Raw genomic sequence first — 23,368 nt, forward strand, 5'->3', positions numbered from 1 at the left:
CGCAGAGTTCAGTTAAACAAGAAATTAAAAAAAACACTGAGTATGTATAATTTTATCATGTTTAGGCATGTTGTAAGATACGTAAAATCTGCAGTATGGTTACATCAATACCACAGCAGTAGAACCTGATTTTTTTTCATGCAAAGAGATTATACTCACCTGGTGTTCTGCTTCCCGGAACCTTCATGTACAACTGCACCGTGTTCATGCCGAGGATGGTATGACCAACATGGCTTAGAAGATTTCCTGCTGATACCACACGTACAAAAGCAGGAAGTTTTGTCAGTTCATGGAGTTGCAACTTCCACCTGCAGCAAAATAGCAAATTGACAAACTGTGAATCCCTGAAACTCTTGAAAGAGTTCGGGAAATACAAACATTTTCAAAAAATTGTTAGTGTAGGAGATAAAGGAGCAGACAGCCTACTTCTATGTAGCTTAGTATCTCTTAGGGAAGTTGAGGCAATGCAATATTCTTACTTGACAGTTCAAGAAATTTGAATGACAATTGCATTTAAGAGTGAGCTCAAAGCCAGGGTGATTGGACTCACTCTTGCCGTTAGCCAGTCTGCTGCAATACTGTCAGGAAATTCTGCTTGCAATTTACACCTTGGTGTACATCTTCTCCAAGTGAAATGAGAGCTGTGCTCTCCCCACACTCTCGCCAGCAGAAACCATTAACTGTGCTTTCAAGAGCCAAATGATATGATGCTACAACATATGTCAAGAAGACTGTCTAAGCATACCCTTGCCTGTGCACACAATTGCTGTTACCAAGAATGAAGTTACAGACATGCATGTGCCACAGAACTGGACACTCGGCATTAAGAAAACAAAGATCTTCAAATAAAAAATCCAAGAACTTAAGTGCAGAGCTCTGTAATGTTACCCAGGTATCTGAGTTACTCTTTCAGTTTTAAAATATTTCCAAATATAATCACAAATCTGACAGGCTAGTTGAGGGGAAAGATAGTTTTGTAGCAAAAGCTGAGACTGCAGATCAGAACATCTGGCAATTACCTGGGATCATACAAGAACTATTTGAAGTATCAAAATCCCAATTCCCTATGAGCCTCAGGTTATTTATGCTCAAGTTAATTCAAAGTCTCTCTCCCAATGGTTTGTTCAGAGCGCTAGTTTATTAGCAACAATTTTGTATCTACAGGTGGAATTTCTTCAGAAAAAAACAGCATCGACATTTAAAATTTTATAACAATTTCTAATCACATACATATATACACACATTGACTATACCACAAAAGACCTCAGCATCTTAAGTGGCCCTTATTCCCCAGTTTCAAACACATAACCTTTTCTTGTGCTCTGATGACTGAAGTAGATCAGAATTTTTGTATTGCAGCTGCCAGGACTGACAGCCTAAACATGCTGGATCTTTCATGGAAATATATACTAACCAGAGATAGTATCAAATAAAAAATTATTACTGGACAGGAAAACCATGCTTTCAGAGTATTTCTAATACTTCCTGATGTTATTCTGAGCTACCTTCATCTACTCACAAAAGGATATGTAGTCTAAAGAATACTTAATTTATTCCTTATTTTTTTGAGGTTGTGGGAGAGGTGTCATGGCTTATCCACAGGTAAGCATTGGTCTGGTCTTTATTACACATTTTGAACCCTGTTGCTGGACAGAGCTAAGAGCTATTAAAATGTGGAAATAGAAAGGGTGACAGTTGGAACAAAAAGAAACAAACAAACAAAAAAAGTAAGAAAAATACAAACAAAAAACCCCTTTAATCTTACAATTTCTGTGCAAAGACTGAGAACTTGGTATTGTCAGAAGTAATTAGAATTGCAAGCAAACAATTTAAAGCCTCAGAATTAAACAAAGGGAATGTATTAGAAGGAGAACTAGAAAGAACAGTTTCTGATGGATGTTTAAGTTCCTTTCTGGAAAAATAAAGAACCTGGAAAGAAAAGCTTGAAAAGAGATTTTAGCATGAGAAAGACTCATAACAACAGTTTAAAGAGCAAAGGTAACAATTTCATTGCAGAAATGGGGTGTGCAACTGGAACTGGGTGTATCAACAGACTGACCGATGTCTGAGAAGAATGCATTAGTTTCCCAGAACGAGTATCATACTGTAGAATACCACTGTGAGCAGGAGAAACTGTAATAACTTACTTCTTGTCATCTGACAGGTCAATGTTGGTCCCAAACTTGATTGTTTTAAAAGGTCCTCTTCTCCTCCTCCCAGAGCTGCAAATACAAAAAAAATATAATATGTGAATGTAGAAATGGGAATGATGTAAAAAAACCACATAAAACCAACTACAAAATTATCAGTTATACCACACTTACTTATCAGAAGATGTGGATTCATTATCTGAGTGGTCCTTGTGGTGACTCTTCTTCTCATTTTCCTCCTGCAAAATACAATTGTGGAAATGGCTTTTTAAATATAAATAGACATAAAAGTAAGACTATATGTAAAATACATAAAGTGACCACAAGTTCACAGAGATAAGTACATTTGTTTCAAGTTGCTGGTACAATCTTTAAAATACCTGTATCTAACATTTTATGTTAATATTACTGTTAAGAAAGTAAGAAAAATATTATTAGTCAAAAGCCGTTGCAAAAAACTCTTAGTGACTACAATCTCAGTGAAGCTCAGGCCAGGACAAAAGAAAATGTCTACATGGTAAGTATTTCTGCCAGCCTACATTACAATTGCAAATGAGTATGTTGGTTTGTTTCATTATGCAGGTGAATTGGAATCCAATCTTGAGGAATAGCGTTAACTTTTCCAAACCACAGCATTTACCTTCTTTCAAAAGCAAGCAGGTATGCTGGTATGAAACCAGGATGAATAATATTTATAAAATTAATTTTATACAATCCATTATATAAAAAAATGTTTTGAATTCTTCATAGCCCTATACTATTTCAGCACTGCAGTAACCAGGACCATGACTACCTGAAAAAAGTCTAGCCAGTATTAAATGATGTAATTTCATCTTTTTAGCAGAGTTCACTCAAAACCCTATTCTAATGACATCTTTTTTGACAAGTATATGGACATAGAAGGAAAAACCTTACAACAAAAAAAGGAGGAATGAACTGCCTGGAGGCTACCCAAAGATCTCTGGCTTTGAATGGGGCTGTTGTTAAATCTCAAAGTGCCCTATGTACCTGAGAAAGTCTTATTCATCCTTTGAATAAAGGACAAAAAGAACCTAGCGATGATGGATTTATCAGATACTGCAAGGCATGTTAGAAAAGCAATGTAATAGTTGTTAGAGGAATAATAAAAAAAAATCACTTTCATTTGAACACTGTGAAAAGTCACGTAAGGACGGGTCAAACAGCGTTAGACAAAGGACGCACATACACTCTCTGATTTCCAAGTGAAAAATGAAAATCATCATTCTGAAAATTATTTCATATATTGCATTTTTACCACCAATTTGTAACAGAGGAGAAAAAAAAAATCAGAAAATCCTGCAGTTCACTTGGTGCAAATACAAAGCTGAGGCTTTCCTGCTGACAAGCTGGTATGTGACCAATTACATATGTTATTAATATATCTCTCTAATGCTCCAGTATATATATAAGATACACATATAATGCTCCAGTGAAGTAATGTTCTCCAGCCCCTCTGGAATGACATACAAAAATACAATGCCAGTGCAACTGTTCAAGGGGCACCAGAAAACTTCAGTCAATATCCCACTTGTATTTATTACCACTGCCGAATAAAAATCCCATTTGTCCCAAGCTCCTGGTGACTTCAGTGCCCCCACTTCCCCGTGGTAGTCCTGTTTCTTTTCCTCTTCCTGGAGCAGTCTCGCTCAAAACACTGGATTACTGATTAATTTCTTTGTTTCCAATCCTTTCCTCTAATGCACAAAGTTTAAATTTAGGATTTCTCTTTCCTTTCTTACTGAAACCATTGCTATTTCTCTGTAACGGCAGTGAAAACTGCAGCAGTCAATTCCCCACATTGGTGTTCTCCCTATTTTCTAATTAACAACTGGTCAAGAATATGTTTTTGTCTTAGTTCCACCTTAGCCTAATCTTTTTATAACACCAGATAGCATAAGCCTCCATGAAGTGCCCACAGCTCATTCCAAGGATGAACTCACTGTTTCAGCAAAAATATTAAAAGGTAGTACCAGTAAAATAACATTTCAAGTATTTCACTCTGCCACATATGTCTAACAACTTCTAAACTACAGAGAAAATGTTATGTCTGGAACCCAACAAAAGACAGTAGGAGTGGAAACTTCTAACAAGCCATAGCCGAATTAATTCAGCATACTGCAAAGCACAAAGAAATTTGCTTTCAAAGCCTGTGGGAAATTAGAAGCAATACAAGTTAAAAAAGAGCATCTTAAGTTATAAATAGTTTAATATTAATTTTGGCATTTTAATATGAAAGCTAAAGCTAACAAGGTTTTAAAGTATGTAATTACCAGGAGTTTTACAATAAGAAAATTTGGTTTTATATGAAGCGTTTGGGAGGAACAACCTATATACTATTCGACCCTCTATTCAAAACAGATTTTGTAAATTTACCTGTGTTCTTCATGCTAGTGGAATTACCTCCTTCTCCTTAACATCTTCCATTTGTTTTTGATAGCCGCTATTAATTGGTCCCAGGGTTAGTATACAGTTTGCAAATGTAACTTAAACAGTAACAACGGACATACCCTTAAAGACTCCTGGAATGAAGAGGCCTGGTACTGTGCATATTTAGCAATTGTTGTATGAGATCTGCTGCTTTCACAACGCCAGATTTTCTTTGTTCCAGTGGGGTCCCAGTTTTCATCTGCTGGCTGCAGTAGTTGTGTCCTTACTTCTACTATGTGTTCATTATTTGCTTCTACCAATGTCTTAGTAGAGAAGAGTCCTAGATCTAATAAATAGGAATAAAATTCATAAATGACAGTTAAAATATAGTAAAAAGTTTCAAGAAAATTAATAAAGTTGTCTAAAGGTTTAAACTAAAGCACTTTTTCCCCCTCAGCCTTTGTAACACAGCCCACCTGTAGGTTAATAATTAACACTCATGATTAACACTCAAAAAGCTTTTCTGCACAGAACAGTAGAAGCTTGTAAAAAAGCTGGCAGCATAGCAGTATGGACTATATTCCAAGAAACATTTTACATGCCTTGGGTAAACAAATCTACAAACATAAATCTATTACCAATGCAATATTTTTCAGACCAGAGTTTTATGAACGCACTTCTATCGTATAACACGTTTCCTATCACCAATGAGTTTTTCTATCTACAGAGTTCAATATACTATAGACATATCACAGATAATTAAATGTAGAGCACAAAGACGTGTAGCCACTGTTTTAATAGGAAAAAAGTCTATCTGTAAGCTTCCATATCCGCAGCTTATCTCCTCTCTGTGCTAAACAACATCTGTTGAATTTGGGGGTTTTGTTTTTGGAGACAATTAAGATTAGAAAAACAGTAACTGAGAAATGACACATTACCCTAATTATTTGGAACACACAAGTAATACAGTATTACAGAAATAAAGTATCCACTTCTAAGAACTGAGAGATTTCTTCTTAAAAAACACATACCTTTTTTCCCCCCCAAAGTAAAAATACCATATTCAGTAAACTTACCTAATTTAAGCGCTCCAGCAAGGCCACGTATTACAGTAACAGGGTTGTTTGGATTTGTACAAAATTGATGTAATGGTGGAAAGAAAGCATCTCGTTTATTTTCCAACTGTAAAATTATAATGGAATATTAGATGCCAGATGAATTTAGACTCCTTATTGGTAAAATAAGAAAGAATAATTAAAAAAAATCACAGCAACACAGAAAGAAGACAGGAACATTCTCCATTTCCCTGCACTGTGGGGAATGAACAGCTACATCATACAACCCTATCCGTGTTAAAAGTTGGTGTCTCTCCTGAAATTAATTTGTTACTGCAATTTATTTCTTGGCATGAATTATTCCCAGGTTGCTTCGGCTTTTGCAACTCAGGTTTCCTGCGGTTTATTTCTTTATCTGACAGTAGCCTTGTACATTCCCTAAATTGACAGAATCCTCTGAAGAGCAAGATAATAAACTTTCTTTTCAGAAGTCAAAAAGGCAAATTATAGAGATCATGTATACAAGAAACAGTATAATTAAAAACTACTCTCATAGTGTATCTCACATTAACCAGAAAGGTTGATTTGATGTTCTAATGCTTTTGTGCACCTATTACCTCAATTTTATGCTATAGTTTCTCCCATATTTTTTTCCCTTTCTTTTTTTCTCTTTTGTTGTAAATCTTTTAAAATGCTGATGACATCTCTTTCAATAAAGAAACCACAATACAGAGTTCCCAAATATTGGGACCCATGTTGACACATCTACACAGTATGCTGCAGCATGGTGACTTACCAGCTTTGCATGGACTCAACAAAGCTGTGATGGACTTTTAACAACGTAATTAGTTCAGATGCAACACTTGGAAGCACTATTGCTTCCAACTTAATCTAGCTCCGAAGCATACTGCTTGGGCAGTACCAGGCCAAAAAAAAAACCAAACAAAACCCCCAAAACCCCACCCACTTCTAGTCCCCACGATGAGCTGACCAAAGCTAACCTGAGGTTTCCACACTGGTTGTATGGATATGCTGTAATTTATTGTTCTGTTATCAAGGAAGGGGACATCCTATAATTTATTCTTCTATTACTGAGGAAGTTAGCACAAATTTTTCATAAAGCTATTGCAAAACTTTATTTTCAGAACAGAAATTTTAATGGTTGGATAAGAAAATACTATGCAACTAAAACCTGCCTTTTCCTAATGACATTTTGTTCTTAACACCACCTCAACTTTTATTACTGTTTTCTTTACTGTATTTTGAAACAGATTGTTGGGAGAGTTTAATTACTTGCTTATTTATACCTAAACTTTCACTTGCAAAAAACATACATACATGTTTGAAATATTGTGTACTGTATCCAATGAACTGTTTTGCATATTCTGCTAATATTTTCAGTATTTAAAAAAAATACTCTGAAGCTGGTTTTCCTCTTTTTACTGAAATTCTTAATATACAAGTAGTTTAAGAGTCAAATTATGTCCCAAAATTATCTTTAAGGTTAGCATTTTTCCCACTTACACACTAGTTGGGAGAGCACTGTAATTAGAATTCAGCTATAAATAGCGCACCTGTAAAATAATATTATGTAATTCAGATAATCAAACAATTACAAAAGACAGCCAGTAGTGTACTTCTACCATTAGATTTACTTACATAAATACTAGGTGTAGGTGGATTCAGCTTGTCCTTTGGCAAGGGAGGGTACGGTGGAGGCGGTGGTCGTGGAGGTGGGCATTTATCCAATAGAATACTACTGTTAGATAAGCCATTTTTACCCAGATTCCTAAAAGGAAAGAAGAGCTGCCTCTGTCAATACTTGACAAACAAAATGAATACATATTAGTGTAAGGTCTTCTGCAAAATAATGAGGTATAAGGAGAAACCGTAATTCAAGATGCAAATAAAGCTTATATATTTTAATCAAGAATTCTCAGTGTATAATTTGATATTATTCAAAATAATCCCCACTTCGCCTGCATCTGCAATATCACCACTATTAGTTAAAAATGTAGCCATTTTAAAGAAAAGCTAGTATGACTCATCTGACAAAATTTAACAGGGAAAGCAGGTTTCAACTAGAAACAGAGAAGAACCTTATTACGTCAGCAGCAGCGGGTGGATGATCCGTTCGCAGCAGCGGAGAGAAGGCAGTCCTGTAACGCTGCGCACAGCACAGTCAGAAAATGACAGTGCCTTAGCCAGAAAACTGCAGAGTCACAAAACCCAACAACTGCACTAAAGACACTACATCGAACAGCCACCTGCCCCGACTTACACATCCTGAAGCCAGAAGGAGCCACTGCTGCATAGTCCATTGTCTGAGCAACAGAAGAACGGACCTAGCCTGAGCGAGCTGCTGCATCAACACCCGTACGTGTACAGGAGTCAGAACCTTGCTTACTGTATTTGCAGCCTTTGGAGATTTCCAGATGTGGATAACCCACTGTATATGTGTTGACTTTTCCTGTAATGAATGACCTGAAAAATCTGCAGTCTGAGCTTAGTCTATATTCCATTTCCAGTCACTATCACCAGGAAAGTATTTATTAGCCAAACCATCCCTTTTTATTAAAGATGACTCAACTACTTCATAATTCTTCCAATTAAATACTCTTCAAATCCCTGTTCAACCCTCATTTGATTCACTAGCTGTTATTACCACCTCTCAACACCCCACAAAATGGGATGTTTCTAACACACTATACAGTCATGTATCTTTCTAAAACTCACCAGTTACAAAAAAGTTGTTCTGGTAACAACGATCTTTGGCAGAAACCACAGCTGACATATCAGATGAAACTCCCAGCAACAGAGCTTGTCTCTGAAACACAGGAACTCTGATGCTGGCACTGAGAAAGATCGTAGAGCTGGGTGCCGGCATGTGAGAACACTGCTTCAAATCAAGCCACCACAAATCACACCTAAGACTGAACTGATCTCAAGCCCCCAAGTCCGACTGACTGCTATGACAAACACTTCAAAGAAAATGAGCAAACAGCTCGCATACCCCAGGCTGCAGCAAAGACAAGCATCCTGAGAAACTGGTGCTCATCACAACAAACAAGCTGGTCATTCAGCTCACAAATTATGCCAGCCTTCGAACTCATACACTGCTCTCCTCTGACAGAAGATCAGAGCGATACAGAGACATCTTTAACAACTGTCTCCAAAGCACGCTTGTCAAAACACCACACATGGCTTGTTCCTTGTGCTAGGTGAGTAATGCCAGAATAGATTGCAACCTCAAAGAAACTGAGAAAGCCATGCAGAAGCTTTGATTAGGCACCATCCAACCTGGCAAAAAACTCACTGACCAATGCTTAATGTCTGATGCAGTTCTTGCAAAGAACTATTGTGTCATCCCCGCACCCCCCCCCCCCAAAAAAAAAAAAAAAAAAACCCAAAACCCAACCAGGAAAAAATCCAATACAGCAATATAAAATCACCATTATCCAAATTAAATTTATCAACCACAGTTGCATGAATCTGAGATTCAGACTGCCTATACAAAGTGAAACTATAATCTGAACAGCACGTGTTAGAAGTAACTATGAACTCTGTATTACCAAACTGAAAACTAAAAACAAGAAAAGCAAACGCATAGTATTAAAAATCAAAGAACTTTGACAAAATTCAGTTTGCATTGATAAACAGTTCTCAGGCAATTTCTGAGGCAAGGAAAAAGTGAAAGACTGAACCTGAAGAAAAAGGGACATTGTTCAGAACTAGGGTGACTTAAGCTACTGTAGTCACAACAAGATAATCACCACAGCAAAAGCTCAGCAAAGCCAGGGTACGTTGGGTCTTCAGGGAAGTGGGACAGCAGAGAAGGGAGAAATTTCTGTATGATTAGAGAAACTACAGGTCTGAAAAGGCAAAGGAAATAGAGCAGAAAGCAGACAGTACAAAGGAAAAGATCAGATGAACAAACATATCTCAAACCCGACACCTGAAGCTGATACTACCAAGTATATGCCACGGTTTCCTATTAAGTTACTAAAACCCTTTATGGAAAGTTTGAGAAAAGGAGCCAAAGAAAAGCAAAGCCGAGACAGGAAAATGCTCATTAAGTGGCACAGGAAACAGACGGGTAGAGTATTTAAAGTTGTCTTTAACGGACAAATTTCACTCTATCATTTTTTTTTTATTATTTTTTTTTTACTATGAATCAGAATAACTTACTAATAACAACGGAAAAAAGCTATTAAAGAGTAATGCTGTAATTGTTGGTGTAGTAACAGAAACAGAGTAACAGGGATTATAAAAACCACTACAGAAGTAGTAAAAAATTTACTGCCAGCACCTGAAATGAAGCAGTGTGAGCATCTAGTGTAGGCACCTCCACCTAGGGAACTAAGAGAATTATGGCCAATGCAAGGGAAGTTAAAGACCCTTTTCTGACCACGGCAACCATGAGGAAAATCTCACACACCTCTGTTTCAAAAGCCTATGTTTTTTGTGACAAGATTTCCTACTGTCTGGAAGAGGCAACAGATGCAATACTCAAAGAGAAAACAAGCCTGATTTACACCCCAAAAAGAAACTGGATGCCTAGTCAACTACAATGCTGTGACAGAAGAATAAAGAGAAAGACATGTTTCATTCATTTAAATTGACTTTCCAGGGGGAACTGTCTTTTCACAGACTGTGCAGGAGAACACCTTTCATTCCCACAGAGAGGGAAGAGAAGGCAGGAGCAGCTGTCAGCCTCAGAAAGGCAAGGACAGGGGTGCACACTGACGTGCGGTGCTGTCCTGCGCCAACGCTGCAGCTCTCGGTCCACTGCCATCTGCTCAATGGGCAAAGGCAACAACTCATGCAAGTGCTTTACCCCGAGGACCAAACTCCAACTGCCATGCTTATGAGTGACACCAACCACTATGGATTAAATTGGTGCCTTGATTTCACGTAATTATAGCATCTCTTGAATAATCAATCATTAGGTTCATTACAATACACACCACCATCACCACCCCCCCATTTCACTGCTTTCTAGGATACATTCCCACATCTTCTAAAAACAGGGTACAGCCTTCAGTCTTAGAGAACAACTTCCCCTCTGGCTGTACCAAAACACAGTTAACCAGAAGCAAGTGCGACCCAGTTTGGTTTGCAACAGTCCCCTGTCCTCTTCATTATGTAGCACTACTCCCTGGTCTGTGCATTTAGCAAGTATTAACATAAACAATTTACAGTTATCTAGGGATTTCTCGACAAATAAGAGACTGATGGCTTAGCCTGAGATGATGCCTTCATCCCTCTACCATACTTCTTCCCTCGAGTGTCTATTTTCACTGCACAAATCAGTAGTTTTCAAGTCTTCTGGAACTTTTTCCGTTTTCCAAGAACTATAATAAAAAAAATATCTGTATGAACAACAGTTCTCTAGGCTACTCTTTCAGAGCTCATGGATGTATGTTATCTGGGCCTCTGACATTAAAATGCCAAAGTTAAGTGTAACTACTGTTTAACCTTCTCGATCACTGTGAAAAGAGTGTGTTACCGTACATCTCATGGTGTGAACGTCGTATCTGCTTTTTTCCCACGCACAGAAGAAACATTTACTGAACTCTCACGCCGCTACTGACTATTCTAATAGCTCTGGGCAGCCATTAAGCATTAATGTTTTTTGTGTTTCTTGTTTTTCATTCCTGGCTACAGATTTCCTCTTCCAAACTTTGTTTCTGAGTTTTCTAGAAACTCTTGGGTTCAGTACTTCTAAAAATATTTGCCCTTTTTAATTGGGAGATTGTGACTTCTTGATGATAATGAAAAGTTCCCAAACAATTTCCAGTTATCTATAATTTGTATTTTATGCACACTTTACAAGCCAAAACAGACTAAGTTACAATCGGTGCACTTAAGCAGTTATTTTTGTTGTGGAGACAGTCTAAGTGAATTATCACTTAAGGATTAGCTACATGAGAATTAACAAGGTTTTACTGCTTAAGAGATTACAGTTATTCCAAAGAACAACACTAATACCCTCTCTTCCCCAAATATAAATCACATTTAACATGAATAAAAGGAACTGTGGATTTTTGTGATACTCTATCAGAATTAATTAATCTACAAAGAATGAACAAAACATTTGAAAAACGTGCCTGCAGAAGGATCAATTGAAGCACTAGGATGCACAGTACTTACTTGACCCAGACCTGATTTAAAAGAGAAATACCCAGCCATAACAATTAATTGCTTTCATACTGCAAGTTACTACAAAAAAAACACAGAAAAGTGTCTGTCAACACCCATCACCCCAGGAAGGGGCCAGTTACTCACAAGACCTAACCTGGGCTCTCTGAGGCTCACCTTCAGCTCCTTCTACAGCCAGCAGAGAGAGATGAGCTCTCATAGAGGAATACAAAGAAGTCAAGTCAACCTTACGTTATACTTAAATGCAAGCGATGCCAGATAATTATACAACCCGGTTATCATGCAGTTCTCTACCCCAGCCTTTCACAAGCAGGTACTAGCTGGCAATACTCCCAGAGATCTTTCTTTTTAAACCTACAGAAAATCCTACAACAGAGTTGTGAATTTTCTGATTATGCAAATATATTTCTAGTAATTTTTGAATTCTGTTCTGGTTTTGAACTCAACAGTACAGGTTGGCAGTGAATTTCATAAGTTAATTATATGTTATGTAAGAAGTAATATTCCTTTTTTTTTTTCTTAATGACTTTTACATCTTTCTATTTCATTTGTTAATCACCTTGTTCTTAAGTTATAAGACAAACAGAATCACATTAATGACTTATGTAAGGAAAGTATTGTAACAAGTGGTACCAAACTTTTTCATATGATTGCTTTCCCCCTAAATTATACATCTTTCCTATGGTTTTTTACTTCCAGATAATTCTGCTTCCCACTTGCAGAATTCTGTACTTGCCTTTTAAAACAAACCAGAATGTCCTTTTAAGCAGTTTAGCTTTTGAAATCACATTATTTCATATTTTATTCTTAAAATCTTTGCTGTGGTGAAGTTTACTTGCCAGAAGTCACATACCTTTACAACAACTGAACGATTTTGCTTCAAGCCAAAACAGTCCTTTCCTTACAAAGAAACCTCCCAATAAAACAAGAATTAAGAATTGCTTTTGTTTTCAAGAACAGAAACAGAAACTTTATCTAGCTCCTTTTTCTTCAAAGTACTTCCCTCAAATAGATCTATGCTCTTTGCCTCTCAACTGCAGAGTTCCTAAACCAGTCATTCACTAACAGACTTCACTAAGCAGGCCTAACTGCCAGAGCAGCACTTTCAGGAAAGATCAGCCCAAGTCTGTGTTGAAGCCTGGGGCAGAAGCAGAGCCCACCGCCCAAGGAGATGTCTGTCCACTTCAGCCTCTGCATTGCTTTTCCCACTCCTGCTCACAAAGCTTATTTCCTATGCTGTGTACATGGCTGGCCACTGATCTCCTGACCCTTATCCAAACTGTTTGGCCTAGATCATCTTCTGTTTGCCGTCCTAAACTTTTAGAATTTTACAAGGTCCCTTGAGAGGCAGCTAATCTCTTCTGGTCTCCTGTCACCTCCTTCTCTCAGTTGGATCGCTCTCTACGTTTCCTCTTTGCACACCGAGCAAAAAGGACTATAAAAAGGCATGTTAGCCCTTTTTAATACACATTACCACCAAACTTTCACCTCTCCTTTGCCTTCCCCAATTAAGCTTAATTGGTAAAGCACTGAAATTCAGAAATCCCTTAAGAGTTTTGAAATTATTCTTTCCATGCATCACCATAAAAATGACAACAGCAACTTTCAGCTGACACAGAGTTGCCCAGTTACCCAGCCGGGCTCTTTAGAATTGTTTGAGGAACTCCAGCACGGACTTCTCCTAGTCATTATCAAAGAAAAGTTCTGTTTGGAGCTTTGCCTGTTCTTTCAAGGCTGCAAACAAGCTTTAATAAATAATGATAGAAAATAGCAAGTAAGCTATTTCTTATTTCTTTTATGAAAACAAAACAAGGAACTTCTCTACACTGCTTAAAGGAAGGACTTGACCTCACATCAGTTTTAGAAAGGGCAAGCAATGGACCCTCTTAACTGAGATGGATACTGGATTTTTAGCATCAGTACTCCAGGATGTTAATTAGATGCATCAGTTGAAACACAGGGCTAGAAATCAGCTGGTTTCACTTCAATAAACAGCTCAAGTGTTAAATCTCAAGTCTTGTGATAACATTTCATTAATTCTCCTTTCAAAAGGATTGCTCAAGGGGAAAAAGATACTTACATTTCTAGAAGTACAGAAAAGAGCTTCTGATAACAGTCTTTTTAAGGAGACCCGATACACAACTAGACAAAGCAGCACACTCCTCTTTTTTTTCCCATGTATTAACAATCGGCTTTTCTGATAACAAACTCAGAGCAGTTACTCCTAGCATATTTTCTTCTTTTAATCACACGGTTTTCACATATTATGTTTTTTTAAATGCCCTCAACAGGCGATTTTCTCTAGGAATCTAAGGAAGGATATGTAATTTAATAGTACACTCTTTTTGTCTGTTATTTTGCTCAGAGGCTTAAGAAAATTTAATTTACTATGTAGACAGTTTACCAAACATAATTTAGTTGTTTTATAACCACCTTAAAATTTACTGTTGCAATCAGTTTTATTGGTAGGGAAGACTAACCAAATCACACTTACACTTCCCAGAATCACCTCTTCAATTCTTTTTCCAACAGCAGTTTAACAAGATGAGCACATTTGTTACCCTACTGTTCTCCAGAATAGCATCTTAATGAGATTTGCATATTTTAGTCAATAGCTCAGCTACTCCATTTCTAAATTCCTTGTAGCTTTTCAATGAACACTGTCTCGCCCTTCAAGGGAAGCTCCTTGTAGAAGTATCAATTGCTATGCCAGCACCTTCCGCCTGACCCCTTCTCAGCCTCCTAAACAACTCATTTCACCACGTGAATAGAACAGGTCTCTGTTAAATATTTCCTCAACATTCTCACCAAGGAAGACAAACATAAAGAAACTTTTCAGCCTGTGGAACGATCTTGCCCTACTTAAGCGCTCACTTTAGTCTCTGGCAAAACAAACCACTTGCCAAGTCTGTTCCTACAGACCAGACAACCTATTCACGTATAATAAAAAAAGAATCAAACGGAGTTTCCTACTTGGGAAGTGTTCTGCATTTTATGATACAAAGCATCTCCTTTCACCTCATGGCTTCACTTGAGCAGCTTTTATTTATTAAGAGGACACTTGTTTACATAAAGCAAAATTACAATCTCCCAGCATTTATTTTTGCCTGACTACTTCCATTTTTCTTTCATTGTAACGCACAATTTCTGAACCCCTTTTCTAATGACTGCCTTTACCTTAAAAAACACAAAACTTCCATATCCCTGATGTTCCTTTGTTCTTAGGCAACAAGCAAAATCCTAGCAACATTAGTCTGGTTTTGGTGGTTAGTATTACTGTGTTGCTTCCTGATAAGATTCTTCTACGAGATGAGGAACATCATTGTACTGCAGTTCAGTATCCTGTAGTAGGTCAATTCTAGTTACACTGTGAGTCAACTTTTGTGTATTGCTTAATCCCAAACTGCTAATAATTTCAGGTCTTTTGTGCTCCAAGCATAAATAAACCTGTAGGGTTTAAAAGACAGTAAAAATGGCTTCTCTCAGACAAAACTTTTTTAAAACCTGGAAGCATTTGAAGAAAAGACTATTTAACAAACAGACTTCTGAGGAATTTAAATTTATATTTATATATATATATATAAAATCTCAATTTGTATTTTTTATAATATATTATATATATTTCAATTTATATATAACAATGTGACTTAAAAAGTAACAAACACTGGTTTTGAAGTAAGCATATAGTGAACAGAGCCAAATGCAGAATAATGAGGAGGAAAATAAAAATGATTAATCTAGAGCTCTGGCTACATACATAAAAACCAAGTTACATCCACCTGTTCCTACCTGCCAAAATGTCTTCCCCCCCCCCCCCCCCCAAGAATACCATCAAGACAATAGGGCAACAAAGTGTATCAAGTAAATATTGTCGGACAGCAAGAAGAATATGCCAGAAGACAACACAATGTAATCATCCAGCTCAGAGATGAAGCCGGAATGCCCTTCTGAACATATCAAATGAAATAAGGGTATGTATGTAAAAACTAGCAAATATTAATGCATTGAAGGCCCAATCCAGTGTAGCTCCAATATATAAAAGCCAGTACTACAGGACAGTTCCCCTCCCCCTGTGCATGATGTTTATTCTAGCACAGGTGTTTGGGGTTTTGTTTGTTTACAAAAAAAAATACCCAAGCAATTACTTTCAGGTTTTCTGTTGTGGATAGCTTTTCTGCAATTCTTCCAGTAATTCTAAAAATCAACATTTTTGATCACAAATTCACTTTTATACCATTTACAGAGATAGCACCCGAATACAACCAGTACTATGGAAAGTACTTTCAGTTCTTTGTGTTCGCATTACCTCAGACTGTGTTAACATAAAAGTTAACATGTAATATTGAAGTTCACAGCATCCGATATATTAGTATACAACCACCTTCTACTATACATAAAAGGTTGACTTATTTTGCAAATAAGCAGGGCTTTCAGCAGAATATCTTTCAGCACTCTCCCGTATAGGCATTTTTCCTTATGTCAATCATGCATACAGTATCTAAGACAAGGATGTTGCCCCCAGAGCTCTGCTCCTGAGCTGTCACATGCAGGCATGCACACCTTCAAACTCTACAAATTTTAAAACAAAGCGAGGGCTAATCAACTAGTTAGTACACGGCTGGGATAGCCTTGTCCACAAATTTATGCATGTAAATGGTAAGACATAAAAGGATGTCAGGAAAAATCCCCTATTAATATATAATGGTTATATTATACAGAGTTATTATTTCTATTATTAGAAAAAAACCATGTAGACTGGACCTTTTGCACCTATCAGGTAACCAGCCCTAGCACAGGTCAGTGTCAGTAATAATAAGCAGAACAGAATTTTCACATATGGGAAACTGTCTGTCTCGTTGCCTTTACACTTTAGGCTTACTCTAAAAACGTTACTGTGTTGCCAGTCCCACAAATTTTTTTTCAGAATCTCTTGTTATTATTAGAAGACATAAGCAGACACTTCCCAGCAAGCACAGTTTGACTAGGAGATCCTGTCTGTCAACGTTGTAGAAGTAGTCCCAGCCCAGGCTGAAGCATTTCTTGACCTCCAAGTTGCTAAAAACAAACCCCCGAGTCTCTTCTCCACTTTTCCCATTGCTCATCTTCTTTATTATCCAGCTTCTAAGTCCTCTGCCTTGCTGTATTAAGGTGCAGACAGGCTGAAGAGGGAGCTCTCAATCAGAAAGAAAAAGGCACATTAACACTTTTTGAGCTGTCTGCAAACTAGATGGAGCAAAGTATTAGCTTATCTCCCTTGAAAAATGATTACAGGAGCCTCAAAAAATAACTACATGAACCCAAGTGAAGAACACTGTATAAAAAGACAAGAGACCCAATCACCACATTAGGAAGTAATTTTTTAAGGGTCAGTATTTCATAATTAGGGTTCCTGAATACTGTTATAAATTTTTATTACAATTTAAAGCAGAACTTGGTATCATCCCAGTAAGTAAGCTAAAGAAAGCGCAGCTGGCCAAGCAAAAAGTAAAATTGACATGTAGGTCAAAGCATCTATAGGTTGGGACCATACTTTGAACATGACCCTTCTGCACTGAATTCCCAAGTTCGTGCTGGAGTCTGCCAACAGCCTTTGGCAGGCAGATTCGCTCTGCCTCTCCTCAGACATGGTTCGGCTAGAAACTCGGTAGCCAGCACTCAGCAGTGCTGACCTTGCCTCTGGCCCGTGAAGAGCCTGCCCGGCACACCAGCCTGGCGAGAGCTATACCACCACAGGGCTCTGCACCCGCTCTCCAGCTCCCAGCACAGGGGGAACAGCCTTGCACTTGGCTGCAGTAGAGTTTACATTTGCTTAGAAAAGCCCCCACAGACACTTCCATATCACTCACAACAATTTTTTAAAAATTTCTTCTGGTATAACAAAGCCATGGTTTAAAAAGTAGGATAAAGATATAAAAACACCTTTATCAGCCTCCCCTTCTTTTAGAAATTAGGTATCACTAGGAATAGTTCCTCTGTCAATGAGGACAAAAGCAAAGACTTGCATTAAAGTCTTGTTGGTTTAGGCTTTTTGTAGTAACAGCACTCAACATTTTGCTACTGAACACAAACTGCAGATTTCACCTATAGAAAGGGCGTGATAAACAGCGTACTAAAATGATCAAAATGCAACATTCGACTAGAGGAATACACTTCTTATTACTTTCCCAAGAAAGCGGCATGCAAATTTCTAAGCAAATTTTGAAGACACAGATCAGCTAAGCTCTAAGAACACTTTTAAGTCTATAAAAATTTTAAGTGCATTTGCAATGCATTCATCCTAACACCAGACACCAAAGCTATTTTTATAATTCTACCAGCAAGAACACATACATGGTCCCAATTAGAAAACCTCTTTAACTCTCATTAAACTCTTCTTCATTTTTATGAATGTAAAAGGTGCAGAAACTTCACTTGAAAATGAACATTACAGGATAAGACTTAATATTTGAAAGATGACAAAATAATCCCCATATGTATTTTTTTTCCTTATCTAGGAAAATTATCTTTGTAACAGATACCTAGACCACTATCCCATAATCAGTATTAATCATCAAATCCCAGTACATCAGGAACTACTTTCACTCACAGTAACAGATGCAGCTTTTTTGCATTTAACTGATTCATGTGGGTGCAGTGAAAGAAGGATATAAACATGCTTTTATCACTTTTCTGTAATTCTCAAAAGCACCAACTTTGCCATATAATCCCAAATAAAATATTCTGGAGTAAGATATATCGAGATGGCAAAAATTCCAACAAGAATTCTTACACCATAAAAATACAGATAACATTTCAACTGCAAGAACTGTAAACACAGTTCAGTATGGAAAACAGCAGCTAAGAGTACAAACCAAATCATTCAATAACCATGTGCCTATGATTAAAGGGACTTCTGCAAACTTTAAAGACATATTGTGCAACTTTTTCACAACTGGTGACAACTGTAAGACATGGATACAGAAATTACAGCACTCTAAATGGTCATTTCAATTTCTTAGCATGTTAAATTTATAATAAAATTCTTTTGAGAAAGAAAGAAAATCTCTCCAAAGACTACCTAGAAAACCTAAGGACTTTGAGATGGTCTACACAGGGAAGGCTGTAAGTAGTGAGCACGAAGCATGAATTTGCAAAGCTAACTACTACCTGACAGGCTCCCTGCTAGCACATGGCGATGGCCAACAGCACCCTGGCTTCTATCAGAACTAGTGTGGCCAGCAGGACTCCTGAGCGATCACCCCCTGTACTTGGCACTGGTGAGGCCGCACCAGGAATGCTGTGCTCAGTTCTGGGCCCCTCATTACAAGAAAGACATGGAGGTGCTGGAGCGCGTCCAGAGAAGGGCAACGAAGCCGGTGAAGGGTCTGGAGCACAAGGCTTATGAGGAGCAGCTGAGGGAACTGGGGCTGTTCAGCCTGGAGAGAAGGAGGCTCAGGGGAGACCTTATCACTCTCTACAACTGCCTGAAAGGAGGTTGTAACCAGGTGGCTGTTGGTATCTTCTCCCAGGTAACAAGTGACAGGACAAGAGGAAAGGGCCTCGAGAGGTTTAGATTGCATATTAGGAAAAATTTCTTCACCAAAAGATTTGTCAAACACTGGCACAGGCTGCCCAGGGGCATGGTGGAATCACCACCCTTGGAGGTATCTTGAAGACATGCAGATGTGGCACTTGGGGACATGGTTTTTGGTGGACTTGGCAGTGCTAGCTTAATGGTTGAACTCGACTTCATCTTAAAGGACTTCTCCAACCTAAATGATTCTATGATTCTATATGAGATTGAGCTAGCTCAACCTACCTTTGAAGGAGAAGTAATCACATTTGAAAACCTGTCTAAATTGTGTTTAGTGGAGTTTGCTCCACTTTTAATGGAATAAACTACCTTATGGTTAATGTATATTCAGACTGATAACATGGTGCATTAATATTGGACAGTTACGTACAGTAAGCATAGATTTTGAAGTTAACTAACTTTCCCATGTAGATAAAATTTCAGTGTATAACAACATAAAACTGTCTATTTCTGAGGAAAGGTGACTGAATGTCTCAAACTTGTCTATGTAATTAACATCGTATTTCTGCCTGCCAGCACATTCATACTCCATAGGCACTCCAAAATACCTATATACTCCAAAGATTTTTAAAAGAAACGTTTACCCTTGTAAGTAAAGACATAATTGAAAGTATTGTTGCCAGCTTTAATGGAAAATTAAGCCAGCCACTGAAATACTTTTCCGTTGTCACCAAATGTATTTTGTGTCGGCACGTATAACATTGTCCATGAAAAACTCCTGCAATACTTTAAGATGCCTGAGGATCTCACTCTGATGATAAAAATTTGCTCATTGACGACACAGCACAGTGCAATAATAAGACCAATACTATATGCAGAGCCCTGCAATTGTGCAGGATGTCTAAATATAGGGCTTGTAAGTGGTGTGGAGGGAGGAAAGTCTCAGAAGGTTGCAGAATAATCACTAAGTCTTAGGGAAAATTATTATTACTACTGTGGCAAAATACATCTTTCCTTGATGCATGGGAGTCTATGAAATTATCCTTATTATTGTCAGAGCCTGCATCTAATGAAAGAGTTGGATTTCAAAGAGACTAAAAAAACGTGTTTGCTGGACATAACCATCAAATCCCAGCACTGTAATTTCTACTGGAGGTTCCTACCCTCTGACAACTACACCAGGGTCATACCAATAACCCAAACTACACAACCCTCACAGATGCATCTGCTTTTCTTTGGAAAGCGGGAGTTTACCTGCCATTTTTGGTGACTTAACACCACCGAGATAAAAAAATAAATAGCAAAGAAGCATACAGAAATGTCAAGGCGTGGAGCCTGGTGTTTCTGCTACGCTGCTTTTTAGTAAGACAGAACTAGGAATCACCAGAAGTGTTAAGGGAACGCATTTAAGCTGACTATGCAGATATGAGCCTGATCATTCCAGTGCTAACATGCCTGTCAGGAAGATGGGACTTACACATCAGACAAACGTTGGCAGATTTAGCTGCAGCACTTTAAGATACTACTGTCCTCAGTCCACCATCCTCCTCTGCCACAGGCCAATGGCGATTGCACAGGTGGCTAAATTTTCTGCATTTCTATACTACTGTATATTTCTATACTACTGTATCTATACCACTGTAGCTTAAGTATAACATCTTTGCCAGAAATCACTGCTAAGAAGCATTATGTGAAACTTCTATAATCTAGCCTTCCACACTCCATACCATCCTCTATTACTAGAAATGAAGACACCAGGGAAAACATCATGCAATTTGTACAATCACACTGCCAATCACTGCCAGGTTTCCTAGTGGCTGGCCCCACTTTTTGCCTTAATCCATTACACACCTGATCTAAAATGATTCAAGCTTACTGACTAAAGACAGAAACCAACACAACATACCTGCTAATCAACTGGAATATAAGATGGACCAAGACTTATACCTCTGAAGAGACAAAACTATCCACGCTGCAGTATGACAGACTTACAACTAGCTGAAAGACTGCATTTTTAAAGCACAGTCCACCACGTGAACGGCTCCTATACTTGAGCTACAGGTACTGAAAGCACCATCAAAAAAACCGTTTCTGGTAAGAACTGGAAGGACAAGCTGATACACCAGATGGCTGTGTGACTACTCACAGGAACACAACAGGCACGAGAAATGAGCCAACAGGAACCTCACAGAATTTCAACAAAGGGAAATGCCAAGTCCTGCACCAAGGGAAGAGTAATTCCACGCAACAGTACATAAGAAAACAAACAAGAGGTGACCGAACACAAGAACAGCTTGTCTAGGCTGGTTGTGGAGTCTCCACCCTTCGAAGTATCCCAAAACCCAGCTGGATGTGGACCTGAGCAACCAGCTCTAGTTGGCCCTGCTGTGAGCTGGGGGGTTGGATTAGATGATCTCCAGAGACGCCCTTAAGGACCTCATACCTCAATCGTTCTGTGATTAGTTATCAATTTTGCAATGAGAACACCAATTTGTAACAACAAACCAAATCTGTATGACTTATTTGTAAAATAAGAAAGTACAAAAGGATTTTTTAGATCTTAATAACAGCACTGAACATGATAGGTTGGGGTTTTTTTATACGTTCACAATTTCTAACATCTACATTGCTGCTGTGGATCTTATCTAAGCAGAAGTGTTTGTATTGTACCTATGAATTATGTCTATAAAAGACACTGCTGACATAAAATATGTTAACAAATAAAAGGGGAAAAAAACCCCAAACAACTGATTTTCCTTCTGCAGGAGCTATATCAAAGCTCCTTATAGAAATTAAGCTTTAAACCCCATGAAGAGGATACATGTTTTGAAGTAATAAATTTATCTGTCATTTACTGATATCAGGTCCCTATTTCAGAACTTTTTATTCTATAAGAAAACAATCATATAAATGCTAGGAATAAAAACATTGATGTCACCATTAGATGCAGTGGTCAAAACCTTTACAGTTTAAAATAGACTTTTCAACTATATTCTCTATAGTAGCTAGAGTTTCATGAAACAAATCTAAAGGTTTTTAAAAGAAACTGAGGAGTGTACAAACTGATGCTATAAAATATTTCAATATTCCAAGTATTTTTAAACTCTTAATTTACTTATGCTTTTTAAAAGTCTGATTTGTTCTGCTTCTTTTAACTCAAAAACATTTTTATTCAGTAACAGAGACCTACTCTGGCCACCTGGTAATCTGTGCATTAGATTCAAATTATCTGGAACAAGACATGATTCCACAACTTTTTCACTCCATCTTCCCTTCACTGAAAGTACGTTTCCCACAGAAGTCTGTGTTGACAAGTGTCTGGAATAGAAGCAGACCTTGAAAAAGTACAATGGGCAGGAGGAAAGAAACAAACAAATGGAGAAGGAGGCACAAATAACAAGAAGACACAAGGCTTGAAGGTCTAGGGTCATCCAGAAAAGATGACTGTGGGTAACAGAGCAAGAAGGGACTGGAATCTAGCATGGAGAAAAGGGAGTGCTTGTATCAGCCTGACAGGAGGATATGAGAACTGGCTGCAACTGCATCACATTTTCCTCATATGTTGACACCACCTTTCCCTTTAGTTATCCAGGAGAACCTAGCAATCTCCATCATCCTAAACAACACACAACTTCACTTGAAAATGACCCTGTTTTACGCTGGGCAGCAACTGAACAACTGCCTAGAGGAAAAGGCAGTCCCAGATCTATGTTTGGTATATGAATTTTAGCATGAATTCCGGAACATTATTAAATACTGAAACTCCATTTAAAAAGAAATCATTGCGAATGTCTAGCAAAGTTCTTCTGGAAAAGAAACATCAGTAGTAGCCGGTGGCAAGGTAGATGGGAACCACCTTAAGAAAACCATTTATCTCCAGTGCTGTGGGTACTCCTATCAGAGTACCCATAAGTACCAACAAAAACCCCACTAAAACAGAAAATAAAACAGTTAAAGTAAATGCTACTATAATCTTTCAAATAATAATAAAAAAGCTCAGACAATGAAGCTACAACATTGATTTTTACAACCTTCAAAACCAGTATGAATGCATATGCAAAATACACCAGTTATTACCTAGGACCTGGCTGACAAATCTA

The 23,368-nt window shown here is 37.9% G+C and overlaps 1 protein-coding gene across 21 annotated transcripts in view; it reads right to left on the reverse strand.

Annotated features, from left to right (window-relative positions):
• KDM6A (lysine demethylase 6A) overlaps positions 1 to 23,368 on the reverse strand; it is a 162,955-nt gene that overhangs the window by 15,867 nt on the left and 123,720 nt on the right. For all 21 annotated transcript variants that reach the window (XR_005826587.1, XM_040585252.1, XM_040585248.1 and 18 more), the window contains 6 exons: positions 7,253 to 7,382; positions 5,615 to 5,720; positions 4,679 to 4,884; positions 2,325 to 2,389; positions 2,148 to 2,222; positions 160 to 308 (listed from right to left, as the gene is read on the reverse strand). Coding sequence is in view for 20 of the 21 variants with exons in the window: in XM_040585252.1 (XP_040441186.1) it covers positions 160 to 308; positions 2,148 to 2,222; positions 2,325 to 2,389; positions 4,679 to 4,884; positions 5,615 to 5,720; positions 7,253 to 7,382 (731 nt within the window). In the remaining variant the exon portion in view is untranslated. The remainder of the gene's footprint in view (positions 1 to 159; positions 309 to 2,147; positions 2,223 to 2,324; positions 2,390 to 4,678; positions 4,885 to 5,614; positions 5,721 to 7,252; positions 7,383 to 23,368) is intronic.

The sequence above is a fragment of the Falco naumanni genome, chromosome 2 (assembly GCF_017639655.2).
Source record: "Falco naumanni isolate bFalNau1 chromosome 2, bFalNau1.pat, whole genome shotgun sequence".
NCBI lineage: Eukaryota > Metazoa > Chordata > Aves > Falconiformes > Falconidae > Falco > Falco naumanni.